The 14,312-nt window shown below is 40.1% G+C and overlaps 1 protein-coding gene and 1 pseudogene across 5 annotated transcripts in view; one reads left to right on the top strand and one right to left on the bottom strand.

Annotated features, from left to right (window-relative positions):
• LOC139626821 (spermatogenesis-associated protein 16-like) overlaps window positions 1-14,312 on the bottom strand; it is a 98,603-nt gene that overhangs the window by 11,643 nt on the left and 72,648 nt on the right. For all 5 annotated transcript variants that reach the window (XM_071487332.1, XM_071487335.1, XM_071487336.1 and 2 more), the window contains one exon: window positions 6,136-6,219. In XM_071487332.1, coding sequence (XP_071343433.1) covers window positions 6,136-6,219 — 84 coding nt within the window. The remainder of the gene's footprint in view (window positions 1-6,135; window positions 6,220-14,312) is intronic.
• On the top strand, window positions 6,401-7,971 carry LOC139626373 (uncharacterized; annotated as a pseudogene).

Here is a 14,312-nt window from a genome sequence, read left to right as displayed (position 1 = left end):
AAAACATATGCCTACCACCACATCTAGAGCTCGACCTTTTAAGAAACAGGAGTACAGTGGCTGCTTGTGAGTTCCTGGAGTCATCCAGGAAATCACTGCACCGACTGCTGCTTGCTAAGAAGCACAACAGTCGTAGCAACTTAACCACAACTTGTCATTGTTTTTCATCTGAACATCATCAGTTTTGCTCCCCAAGCTTCCATTACAAATTGCCTCTGGCTGCAGTTCTGTACTTAACACCAGAATCATATCAATCTCCAAAGTTTAGTGGGTCTATGCAGTGCTGGGTCTCAGAGATTTATGCCAAAAAACTAAACTTGATTTTCTTTGAGCCATTTGCCATGATTTCTAATTGAGTGATAATGACAGAGAGAGTGAAGCAGGAAGAGGGGAAAAAGGGGCCTTAGAATTATAGACAAAAAAATTTAAATTATGAATCCATTTTTGTGCTATTATAACAGTGTTAGTAAGTAATAAATTCAAATTTGACACATGACTTGTTCTCTAAATTCTTCTGTAATATGCTGCTGAGGTGATTTTACTCTAAAACTGCAGCCTTGAAAGGTCCATTAGGGACCAAATTCATCAGTCAACAAAACCACAATCAACAAACACAGAAATACAAATTGCCAACTAAATAATGAAAACACACAAAGGACCCATTGCACAATGTTCATTATGACTCATTTTCGTTTGCTCTGAATGTGTTTGGATTGTTGCTTTCTGTTACTTTGATTAGTTCATTTTGACCACACTATTAAGATAAGCTGTAATTTCTTGCCAGACAACACTTGTCTACTAGAATTTACTTTTATATGGAACTAACTTGCAACAGCAAATACGTTTTATAGGAAACGTAACTGTGACAAACACAATTAAAAAATAATAATTCATTAAGTTAAGTATTAAGTCATTGCATTGTGTTGTTGTCTAATGTAATGAGGATATGCTGTTACTTTACATATTTGGCAACTCTGAAGAGAGGTTGATACTGAACATATAAGGTCAGTCTTTTTCATACCCCCTTGAAGCTGCCCTAAAGATTTTTCGTGTCGAGTTTGTTTAGACAAGATGTTTATTATATGCCATTTAGAATTGAATATACTGTAAGTTTATCTTAAGATTACCTGTGAAAGATATTTTGCCATTAAAAAAAGAAAGGTTGGTTCAATGTCTCCGAGCAGTAGTGAAAGCTGGGTCTGATAGTCTTTTTAATTAACTTTCCTTCTCTGTTTGTGCACCTGGCTGTGGTAAGCCTTCATTTAAACCTTCTTTTCCATCTTGATTTTTGGGGCACTTTGGATCGCTCACTTATCTTAATAAAAGAATCAGGAAAGAAAAGAGTCAGTGCACTTTTTTGACTTTCTAAAGATGCAGGACTTGAATATAAATCTGGTTGACTGACATCTCGCTGGCCATTGATGTAAAAATTGTGGAGAAAGTGAGAGGGGGCAATTATGCTGTAATCCAGCAAGGCAGTAATGGCAGCAAATGGAAGGCTAATCAAACCATTAAGTTGAATTGTTACAACATAAACACTGGTTACACACAAACCGGCAAGTGGACGCAGTTTGGATGCAGCTATACCACAGTGTGTATGAAGCTTTTGTGTCAGGCAGTGGCTGATGGTGTGATTAATACAGGCTTTAAGCAGCAGTCTCACTTCACTGAGCAGCAGAGAGACTTACCTGGCTATGTGCACGTAAACAAACATACACATATGGAGACACACCTATCCCATTCATCATCTGAGTTACAGGAATCACTCCGCCTTTCTTTCTTCTTTTCTTTCAACCTGCAAACTCCCACTCTTCCTCTCCACTATGCTACACTGCCTCAGAAGCTCACTCCAGTCCACCTCCGTTTTTCTCTTACTAAATCACTTAACTCTTAACTATACTAAATCAAGAAAAGTCCCTTGCATCTTTACCTCTTGTGTCATCCCTCCTTCACTTTCAGGCGCTTCGCCTGTGTGTGGAGTGGCAATGTGAGAGCCAATGAATCTGAGCATTAGACAACAGAGCATCCTGGTTCTTAAATAGAGACTGTATATACACTCAGTTGGCAGTTAAGTAGGTAGGCTGAGCTAAAACTAATGCGTTTCAATACAACAGTTCTGCAATAAATCCTCCTTCATGTTCAAACTGTTTTAGAACAGTGTTGAATCAACTTTATGGTCATTTTGGAGGATGTAGTTTGTGGTGCAATTGTATTGTGCTACACAGGGATGTTTCTGTTATTTTTCTCCACCCCAAATACATCATTATAGAGGAAAGGCTAAATATCAGAAATGCCTCTCTATGACAGTCATCACTATATCCATTACTATTCGTGTCCACAAATAGCAAGGAGGGATAGTGGGTTTGAAATTCACAGAGACAATTGTTCGAGTCTGAGCTCATTGTTTAGCATTTTAGCCAGCTATCTTTGGGTTCGACTGAGGTTTTCAATACCACAGCTTTCTAGATTACATTTAACACGGATTAGCCACCATGGTAACATATTGTACACAGTTAACCTGCCCCACATGAGTTAGTTCCTTAGGTCAGGTCAAAATGTCTAAAGTAGGCAGGACTTATTTTCAGCATAGGTGAGCCAGGAAGATGCCTAGGGCGCCAAACTACCACTGACCCATTCTGCACTTAACACCTGATGATGAGAGAAAACTCTACACACACGTATATATATATATGTGTCTGTGTGTGTGTGTGTGTGTGTGTGTGTGTGTATACGTATAAAGGGAAAGTGGTCTCAGACTCTTGGACCCAAATGAGAGTGAAAATAAAAAATATATACATTATACAAAGGACCAGAGAGTCACATCCACAGAAGTCGGTGTACTGAGTTCAGCATTTTTTCTCAGAGAGTAGCTACATTTCTTTTTTTTTTCACTCCCTAAACTTTTTTTTCACAAAGTCTGGAAGAGCTGCACCTTTGCAACTGAATTTTTAGACTGCAAAATAATATGGTGGAAAATAATGTGCTTCAGTAGGAAACAAATAACAGCTATTAGAGAGAAACCTACCGCGTACTTACAGTATTTGTTTTTATATCTATTTTATTTGTATGTCCTGTAGAATTTGAGTTTGGGTTTAATCATTTATCTTATCGGAGCAGCAGATAAGAGTAAATGTAAATAAAACACAACCTAGAATCAAATTGTAGAGGCTAGTATTTTGTTGAAAATGTAGTCTGAATGCTTAATTTCATGAAAAACAAGCCAGTCCAGCCTCTGTGGAAGTTATATTCACAATGTGCAGCACCTGATGTGCTTGAAATCAGACTGAATTGCCATTTTGTTTCACATGACTATTCAATCTAGGAATGTTTTCATGTTTTCTTTCCGTCTGAGAAATTGAGTTATTTTTCCCTCTTTTAGCAAGTGACATATTCATTCTGTCAATATTATTTTCCATCAAGGCACAAGCTGTGGTATCAGTTGCTACACGCAGTTTTTGTTTTTTCACAACAATGGAAGACAAAATCCTAATTTAAGCGTTGTTATTTCTACCTGTGACAACCTGTGCAGCCGTACTGGTCTCATCCACAATTTTATTGGGATTTTTTCAGTTATCCTTTTCTGGCTCAAGCAAAAAAGATGACATCCCCTAATGTGGCCGACAAAGCTCTGAATAGTTTGGTAGTGTTTCTAACTGAGGAAGTAGACAACAAAAATTACATATTTAACAATTATAGATACTGATAGCAACTCTGAGGTCTGGAACCAGGCTAGCACACAAGTCTGGGTCTTGTCTAAGTAGAGCAATAAACAATGGCTTTTTAACTATTTTGGCTATATTTACCCATGGCTATGACTTTGCATTTGCATGAAGGGGTTTTCCAGAAGTTTTGCTGTGCACTATCATAAAGGTGTCAGAAATGTGGGAGACAGAAAAAGAAAAAGACCAAAAAACGGAAAGAGAAATGATTATAATCACTGGACTGTATTTTTTTTTTTTAGTATCTAGATCAAATCAAGCTGCAACTGAGGTCTTTCAAACTCTACACGCTCAATGTGTAACTGGGTTTTTTGTTATACATTTCCAGTTTCCAAGCCCTGATGACAATATCAGGGTTATTTTCACGGACCAAAGCAGAAGACATTATGGACCCCCCTTGACTAGAAAACTGGACTGGGCTGCATCAGTTATTCATAAATCCATTACTACACTTGGGAATGGGATGTCTTGGCTATTAAAGACTTTGCAAAATCTGGGTTTGTGTGTCTGTCCTCAGACAAAATTGACCAAAATTACTTGAAATTCTTTGCTTGTATTTCCAGATTTCTTTCAACACAAGAATGTAGGGGAAAAAAAACACAAAATGAGTAAATACATTTTAGTTTTGGAATTACGCTTGCATAATTTGGGGGCTTTTTGGGATTTAAACAGGATGTAATAATGTTGCTATGGAATCAGTGAATAATGCTCTAGGTTACAACCTGAGCCCTGTTCTTTTTTTATTTTGTGCCTTCTGTTTCCCATAGTTTGTGCTTCTCCTCTCTGTCTCTCTCTCCCTGTCCTCTTTTTGCAGCCACAGTATCACCGACTCCAGAGCTACAGGATCCAGATCTGCCACTAGTACTCCACACTCATCATTATCATTATTATTGATTTCATTGTTGTCAGTACTATCATTAATTGTTGCTACTATGCAACCCGGTTTGGATAAGTGGTATAGATAATGGATGGATGGATGGATGTTGCTGCTGTCATTGCTGCTTGTATTATTAATAACATAATTATACCTATAAGTATCCCTTATTACCATTAGAACAACCAGTCTGACAGAGCTTGAATACAGCTGTTCCTGGTCTGTCTACTTAATCCCCCTATCCCCCCTCTTTCTCCTCGCTCCCCCATTTCTTCCCTCTCAACCCAACTAGTCAAGAGAGATGGACGCCTTCCCTGTGTCTGGCTTTTTTTCTTTTTTTTTTCTTCACTGTAACCAAATGCTTGCTCATGGTGAGAACTGTTTGTTTTGTCTTTATAATATTGTCATGACCTTGCTCTGTACCGTGACTTGAGAAAATATATGTAATGATATGGCACTACACAAATAAAACTGAAATGAATTGAATTGATGTACAGACAGCTTTCACTAGATTACTTTCATACTGAAGAAAACTTTAAAATGCAGTGATTCTCAGGCAAGTTCTGGAGTTACAAGGTGAGTCTTTTTAGATTCCAATAAATGGACCTGTATTCACAATGGGCATAATGAAATCCTCTGTAAGTGTAATTCATATTGAATTTAAAAATACACGTACCATGTCTGTGTGTTCAGATTGGACTGGGTTATGACTCAAAGTAAGAGTATGATTACAGATGCAAATTGAGTACCTTTATTACCTCTCTGAGCTCTGTGTCACTGCCACTGCTGCAATCATTGACTGTGTTAGTGAGCGGGCCAAAATACAACAAGTAACTTCCTGTTGTTTTTAGAAAACTGCCATATAGCTGTCCCTTAAACCTGACGCAGTGCCATCTCATCCTCCCTTCCCCTCTTGGGGAACCATGTGTCAAAATTTGAAAATCTCTGGTCTATTGCTGACACAAAGTTTTGTAATTTCTAGCAGCTATTTTCATTTTGTGAAATGTAATGTTTCTGTTCCTGTTTCAGTCAAGTGTCAGGTTAGATGTGACAACTATATTCCATATTCCATATATCTTCAATTTTGTCAAACAATTAAAGTTGGCGATTAGCAAGTTATTGTAAGTCGTACAGAGGCTATGCAACACTTACATCTGTCATTTACTGGGTGTGAAGGGTTATAATAACTAATGCCTAGAAGGTACTGTCTGTACTGTCTGTACTGTACAGTAGTACTCTGTACTACTATGTTATAATTCAGTAATGTGTAATTGCCACTTAGTTAGCACTTAAATACTAAGTAGGCTAGTGCAACTGGCTATAGACCTTAATGTGGTAAAGTTGTAAATCTTAACCTAGACAAAACAGTTCATATTTTTAATAATAATACAGGTTGTTGCAGAATAATCAGTATCAACCTGTTGAGCAAACAGTGGGGCAAGAGTTTCAAACATCTCTATCTCTCTCTCTCTCTCTCTCACACACACACACACACACACACACACGTGCGTGCACACACACACACAGTTTCGCCCTCTTTACCTTGAGCATTTTACTCCAGACACGTTCAGTGCTAGTCCTCTCTCTTCCCAGTTCATCCATGATGTCTGTCAGTAGAGCCTGCAGCTGTGGAGATACAGACAGTTGAGTGATGCCACTTTTTTCCTTTAAAACACTGTCTCACACAGACCATCTGTAATACCACAGTTTTCCTGTCCATAATTGATCTGAATTGCACATGTACACAGACTCATACACAAACACTCTTACAGCTAACTAAAAATCCATTTCCTGGGTGTGAATTTTCATGACCTGGTGAGCACTGTACAGCGTGTTCCAGGCTGTCACTGCTGCTTTGCCATTGAGACAGGATGTAAGCTGACTCACTGGGAGGCAGATTGACATACATGCACTGCTGCTGATATTTTATTTCTGTGTGTACTGCATAAAGTATTTTCTGTTAGCACCTTCTATTGGAAAGTTAAAGGTCAAGGTCAGTTGCAGACCATTACCCTATACTGCTGGTAGGGATTCAGTGTCTTCAGCCCAAAGATACTTAAGCAGGGTGGACAGGTGATGTTTTGTACTTAACCTCTAATATTAAAGGAATACTCGGTTGAGAGTTTGGCCTAGTTAAGCAAACTTGCCCCATCTGCCAAATTCAAAGACACAGCACTGCCAAAGCACTGACTCAAGGGAGGAATCCAGCACGTCATATATGGTAATACGCTTACTGTGCTGCGGTAAGCGTATTGTGTCACTTCCGGTTGTTGGTGGTGTTGTTGTTTGTTGCTGCTTTTCCTGAATTCAGCTGATCCTATTTGTATTTTTGTATACAACCGCTAATTATCTGTTGTACTGTCGAACTTCTGTTCAATCACTCTTAGCTCTCTCCTTCTCTTCATGAGATTCTCATTAAAACACAGCTGTTTACACGCTAGCTCTGTTAGCTGCTTTAGCTTAGCAGTTAGTGATGGCTTCTGTCTCTCCCTCTCCCTCTCCTGCTCTCTCTTGCTCAGCCTGCTTCATGTTTAGTTACTCCTCTGCCTCCTTCAGCGATAATGGTACATGTAATAAATGTAGTTTGTTTGCAGTTATGGAGGCGAGGCTCAATGATTTGGAATCTCGGCTCTGCACCATGGAAACCACGTTGTTAGCTTCTCCAGTTAGCCAGCCCCCATTAGCTGGAGCGGACCGACCCAGAGTAGCTCCTTCTGTCACTCCTTCTCTACCCCCAGCAGCTCCCGAGCAGCCGGGAGGTCAGGGCGGCTGGGTGACTGTTCGTAACAACAAGAGGCTTAGTCCTAAACAAAAGCTCACGGCTCACCACCAACCTGTTCACGTTTCTAACAGGTTCTCCCCACTCAGCGACACACCCGCTGGGAAACAAACTCTGGTCATTGGTGACTCTATTCTGAGAAACGTGAAGTTAGCGACACCAGCGGCCATAGTCAAATGTTTCCTGGGGCCAGAGTGGGCGACATTGAATCAAATCTGAAGCAGCTGGCGAAGGATAAACGTAAATACAGTACGATTGTAATGCACGTCGGCACTAATGACACCCGATTACGCCAATCGGAGATCACTAAGATTAATGTGGAGTCGGTGTGTACTTATGCTAAAACAATGTCGGACTCCGTAGTTTTCTCTGGGCCCCTACCCAATCTGACCAGCGATGACATGTATAGCCGCTTGTCATCATTCAGCCGCTGGTTATCGAGGTGGTGTTCCGCTAACGATGTGGGCTTTGTTGATAACTGGCAGACTTTCTGGGGAAGACCTGGTCTGATTAGACGCGACGGCAAACATCCCACGCTGGATGGAGCTGCTCTCTTATCTAGAAACTTCACTGAGTTTATTCGAAAGCCAAAGCCATGACAAACCAGAGTTGAGACCAGGAGGCAGAGTCGCAGTCTTACACTCTTCTCTGCGCCTCTCTTAGAGCAGTCGCCTGCCATTCACCCCCTAAAAACTGTGTCTGTCCCCCGACCACCTAAATTTAAATGTAATAAATCAAAAGTGAACAGAGGAGGAGTTAGACATGAAAACCTAATAAAAATTAACACAACTGTTATTCCAGAACCAAATAACAGGAAAATTAAATGTGGCTTATTGAATATCAGATCACTCTCATCTAAATCTCTACTAGTCAATGATCTGATAACTGATCATCACATTGATCTGGTCTGTCTGACTGAAACCTGGCTGCAGCAGGATGAATATGTTAGTTTAAATGAATCAACACCCCCCACTCATGTTAACGTTCATATCCCTCGAAGCACAGGCCAAGGAGGAGGGGTGGCAGCCATCTATCACTCCAATTTATTAATAAATCCTAAGCCTAAGGTTAATCATAATTCATTTGAAAGCCTTATTCTTAGTCTGTCACACCCAAACTGGAAAACACAAAAACCAGTCCTACTAGTTACTGTATATCGTCCACCTGCCCCTTACTCTGAGTTCTTATCAGAGAACTCAGACTTTTTATCTGAGTTAGTTCTCAGCACAGATAAAGTTATCATGGTGGGTGATTTTAACATTCATGTAGATGTTGAAAGTGACAGCCTGAGTATTGCATTTAATTCATTATTAGACTCAATTGGCTTCTCTCGGCATGTTAATGAACCCACTCACTCTTTTAACCATACCCTTGATCTGGTTCTGACTTATGGGATTGACATTGAATACCTAACAGTTTCTCCCAGAAACCCTCTTTTATCTGACCATTCTCTGTTAACATTTGAGTTTTCAGTCATGGACTACACAGCATCTGGGGAAAAAATCTATTACAGCAGGTGTCTGTCTGACAATACCATTAGCAAATTTAAAGAAAGGATCCCATCAGTAGTTAGCCCACTGCCATGTATCAATGCAGTAGGGAACAGCTCTCTTAACTTCATATCCACACAGGTTGATGATCTTGTTGACAGTACTGTAGCCTCACTGCGTGCAACTCTAGATACTGTGGCCCCTCTGAGGAAGAAGGTAGTGAGTCAGAGAAGGCTAGCTCCATGGTACAACTCAGAAACACGAGCTTTAAAGCAAAATTCAAGGAAACTAGAAAGAAGGTGGCGTTCTACTAACCTGGAAGAATCTCTAAAGGCTTGGAAAGACAGCCTATTGGCGTATAAAAAAAGCCTCCGTAAAGCCAGAACATCCTATTATTCATCATTGATAGAAGAAAACAAGAACAATCCCAGGTTTCTGTTCAGCACTGTAGCCAGGCTGACAGACAGCTACAGCTCTGTTGATCCATCTATTCCTTTAGCCCTCAGTTGTAATGACTTTATGAGCTTCTTTACAAATAAAATTGTCTCTGTTTGAGAAAAAATTCACCATCTCCTCCCCACAGCTGGCTCAGATGTACTGTCCAGTTCAGCAGCCTCAGAGTCCACTGTAACTGGTTTATATTTTGACTGTGTCTCTCCTGTACATCTCTCTGAGCTCGCTTCAACAGTTTATTTATCTAAACCATCGACTTGTCTTCTAGACCCCGTTCCAACAAGGCTGTTCAAAGAAGTTTTTCCTTTAATCGACAACTCTATATTAAGTCTGATTAACGTATCTTTATCAACTGGTTATGTACCGCAGGCTTTTAAAGTTGCAGTAATTACTCTTGATCCTGATGTTTTAGCCAATTATAGACCTATATCCAACCCCTCCCCTTTATTTCCAAAATCTTTGAGAAGGTTGTTGCAAACCAGTTATGTGATTATTTGCACAGAAATGGTTTGTTTGAAGATTTTCAGTCAGGTTTTAGAGTCCATCATAGCACAGAAACAGCTCTGGTTAAGGTTACCAATGATCTCCTCATAGCCTCAGACAATGGACTTGTCTCTATACTTGTCCTACTAGATCTTAGTGCCGCATTTGACACCATCGATCATAAGATTTTATTACAGAGACTAGAACATATGGTCGGCATCAAAGGAACCGCACTAAGCTGGTTTAAGTCATATTTGTCAGATAGACTGCAGTTTGTTCATGTTAATAATGACTCCTCTATCATCACAAAAGTCAGTCATGGAGTTCCACAAGGTTCGGTGCTAGGACCAATACTCTTCACATTATATATGCTTCCTCTAGGAAACATTATTAGGAGGCACCAGATAAATTTCCATTGTTACGCAGATGACACCCAGTTGTACTTATCCATGAAGCCAGGTGAGACTAACCAGGTAGCCAAGCTTCAGGTGTGTCTTAAGGACATAAAAACCTGGATGACCAGTAATTTCTTACTCTTAAATTCAGACAAAACTGAAGTTATTGTAATTGGCCCAAAACACCTCAGAGATACACGATGTGATAATATACTGACTTTGGATGACATTACCTTAGCCTCCAGTGCTACAGTCAGAAACCTTGGTGTCATTTTTGACCAGGACTTGTCCTTTACTTCACATATAAAGCAAGTCTCTAGGACAGCCTTCTTCCACCTGCGCAATATTGCAAAAATCAGACCCATTCTGTGTCTAAAGGATGCTGAAAAACTAGTTCATGCATTTGTTACCTCAAGACTGGACTACTGTAACTCTTTATTGTCAGGATGACCCAAAAATTCAGTAAAAAGCCTCCAATTGATCCAAAATGCGGCAGCACGAGTACTAACAGGAACTAGGAAACGAGATCACATCTCTCCTGTGTTAGCTTCTCTGTATTGGCTCCCTGTAAACTCCAGGATATAATTTAAAATCCTCCTCCTCACCTACAAAGCCATTCATGGTCAGGCACCATCGTACCTTGGAGAGCTTATAGTTCCCTATTTTCCCAATAGGACACTTCGCTCTCTAAATGCAGGTCTACTTGTGGTTCCCAGAGTTTGTAGGAGTAGAATGGGGGGCAGAGCCTTCAGCTATCAGGCTCCTCTCCTGTGGAACCAGCTCCCAGTGTGGGTTTGGGAGGCAAACACCCTCTCTACCTTTAAGATCAGGCTTAAAACTGTCCTGTTTAGTAAAGCTTATAGTTAGGGCTGGCTCGGGTATGTCCTGACCCATCCCTTAGTTATGCTGCTATAGAGCTAGACTGCTGGGGGATTCCCATGATTCACTGGGCGCTCTCTCTCTATTTCTGTCTCTCTCCCTCTCTCTCTCTCGATAACTTCATGCTATTAACTTTGTATTTTTTTTCTCTCCCGTAGTTTGTTCTTCTCTCTCTCCCTCTCTCTGTCCTCATTCTGCAGGTATCTCTGCCTCGGGAGCAGCAGGATCTAGATCCACCACTACTCATCTTTACTATTAACCGCTGTTACCTGTCATTATTATTGATAACACCATTACCTACACAGCTGTTCCTGGTCTCTCTCTCTCTCTCTTCTCTCCCCTCTCCTCCCCCTCCCCCTCTTTCTATCTTCTCCTAAACCCAACCGGTCGAGGCAGACGGCCGCCCACCCTGAGCCCGGTTCTGTTGGAGGTTTCTTCCTGTTAAAAGGGAGTTTTTCCTCCCCCCTGTCGCCAAGTGCTTGCTCTTTGTGGGAACTGTTGGGTTTTTCTCTTTAACAAAGTAAGGTCTTGACCTTACCCTGTAAAGTGCCTTGAGATAATGTATATTATGATTTGGCGCTATACAAATAAAATTGAATTGAATTGAATTGAAATGAATATTCTCATAGCTGAAGCAGAATAACCCTTACAATATGAAACCTCATCAAACAAATGACAGGCACACAAATACAGCACCAGAAAGCTAAGCAAAAAAGGAACGTAACATTACCTGGCATAGCATTTTGAATTATGGATCCAACCAAATAAATCCACTGTGCTAGCAAACTTCTGTTAGGTTTTTGTGGCTTTAAAACCTTTTGCACGTTGTAAGGATAAATAACATGATAGGTGTGACTGAAATTCTTGTGAGCTGAAGCAGACATAATGACCAGGAGTTCAGATGTCTCAGGCAGCAGGATTTATTGTAAGCTTACGCGCAGCAGAAAAAGTGATAAGCAATACAATGACAGCAAGTGAACCACAGTAGCGCCACACCAATTTCTGAAGATGCGTTGTCTGACAATGATCATATATATTTACAGGTCTCACACAGTTGCAACATTCACCACACCTTATTCCATATAAGGTCAAACCCAATTCTAAACACGTGTGTAAAGATGCCATTTGACACCAAAATCTGTATTATCACGTTCTTAACAAATTAATATTACAAGTGTCTTGTTCTTTCACCTAGGAGCATATCTTCGCAAACTCGAATGTAAGCTTAATACCTGCAGGCAAGTAATTTAACAATACTGAATGCACAAATAATACCAGAACCCTCTTGCCAACTAACCAGTTCGGGTTAACTATCACAAATGTTAGCAAATGAGACAAACAATACTGACCTATTGGCAAAGTGTTACCCACATGTCAAGCAGGAACAGAGCAATCTATGCATCCATCTTCATGCCTTTCAGCTCTCGGAGATCTCCAACATAGTTGCACTGGCCATTGCAACTACCAAGACAAGTCCCAGTTTGCCACAGCAGCAGTGTACAGGAACTTTCTATACCTGCTGCCATGGCGTGGCTCAAGGACAACTGGCACAGTATGGGGACGCCTGGTCTGCCCGTTCTCTCTGAAATGCCCCTTGTGCCATGAAACCCAGTGTGATCAGCATTTGTAAGGGAGCATGCAATGCGTGACTCCTTGCCATGTCCCTCTTCAAAGACCCAACTGAGCACACGGTTCCAAGAGGATTGCTTTAGGAAATTTGAAATGACTGACAAGCCTGTCATGATCGTGCCAAAAAAAAAAAAAAATCTCTAAATACCTGTTTCTTTCTAATTCTGACATTTGCTATGTCCGCTAATAAGTCCAATGCTGCCATTGTTATTGGAGTATGTATTGCATACATGTGGATGTGTTACTGTTAGGCCCATAAGGCCCATGTGTCTGTATTATGTAAATATTATGTAAATCAATTTGAGGAGTAGTTGTTTTGACATGTGGTCTGACAGACCGATAAACCAATTCGTAAACCAGTAGTAGTTTCGCTGCATCGTCTTCTAGTGTCATCACTTGACTAAAAAATTAGACATGAGTACCGCAGACATCCAACCGAGAGCATAAAAGATAAACTAAAGAGTATCTTTGTACGTATTGTACATGGGGCCCAAGGACTGAATTTCTTTCCTAGTGTAATCGTACAGTCTCCAATGCTGAACAGCATTACTAATGTTAACGTTAATGCTAATGCCTCTTTTTCCTTTGCTGATCATAGCACTTCAATTTTTGTTCCTCTGATCTTCTCTTTGGCTGTTCCTCTGTTATCTCTCTATCTTGACAATGCAATTATGTCGTTGAATATATTCTGCCATCATGCTGCCATCAGTAAAAATTTCTTCCACACCTTCATCTTCAATCTCTTCAGCAGTCTCTCATCTGTAATCTCCCAGTCAATCCCATTCAAAACTCCACATGGACTAGCAGCAGTGGAAGGGTAGACTACTCTTTCTCCTTGCCCTGGAAATTCTTAATTTTATACTATCCGTTAATATATGCCATCTCAATTCTTTCATTCTTCTGTGTTTCTTTCCCTTGTCCTGTGCACAATGCCCCCTGTTGTTGATTGGCTGGAATAGTGCTGTATGTCTTGGTGCGAACCACTTTGTTTATTTCCCATTTACAGAGCCAGGGCTGTGTAGGCACACTGGAGTTTTTTCAGCACACACACACACACAGAATGAACAGCTCCATAAGGAGATATTATTGTTATATTATATTATTATTATTTAATAAAAAAGTGTATTAAAAAGTGTATTCGATTTCAATCACTTACTCTTCTTTTAATAAGAAAATAATAATATTAAAAATTGTACTAGACTAAATGATTTACTAGACTTAAATGTAACAAAAGAAAGGAAAATAAATTAATTCAGATTTTGTCCCCCTGAATTTTGTTCCTGACAGTGTTGACAGAGTTTTGAAATATCCCTGGGAAAAAAACATTGACAGAAAATAAACAGTTGTTAAAAAATAAACAGTCAGTTGAATAAATAAAATATGAAAAAATCAACTTTCTCTTTGGTGTCTGGTAAAATTTGGTGAATGGCATCCAGTTTGCATTGGGAAAATTTGGACTCCAGGGCCAGTGTTTGTTTGTTCTGAAGTTCTGAAAACTAAAATATTTATCAAGCAACTTACTCTGCAGTACTTGTGAGCACAAACACTGTAAAAAGACCTGTCACCTGCCCAGCATGGTACTGTTAAACCACAAACACTGCAGCTACACTG

This window comes from Trachinotus anak, unplaced genomic scaffold, assembly GCF_046630095.1.
Source record: "Trachinotus anak isolate AG129_WGS33_773 ecotype Australia unplaced genomic scaffold, CSIRO_AGI_Tana_v1 ptg000010l, whole genome shotgun sequence".
Classification (NCBI taxonomy): domain Eukaryota; kingdom Metazoa; phylum Chordata; class Actinopteri; order Carangiformes; family Carangidae; genus Trachinotus; species Trachinotus anak.
This window is presented reverse-complemented; position numbering and strand designations above follow the sequence as displayed.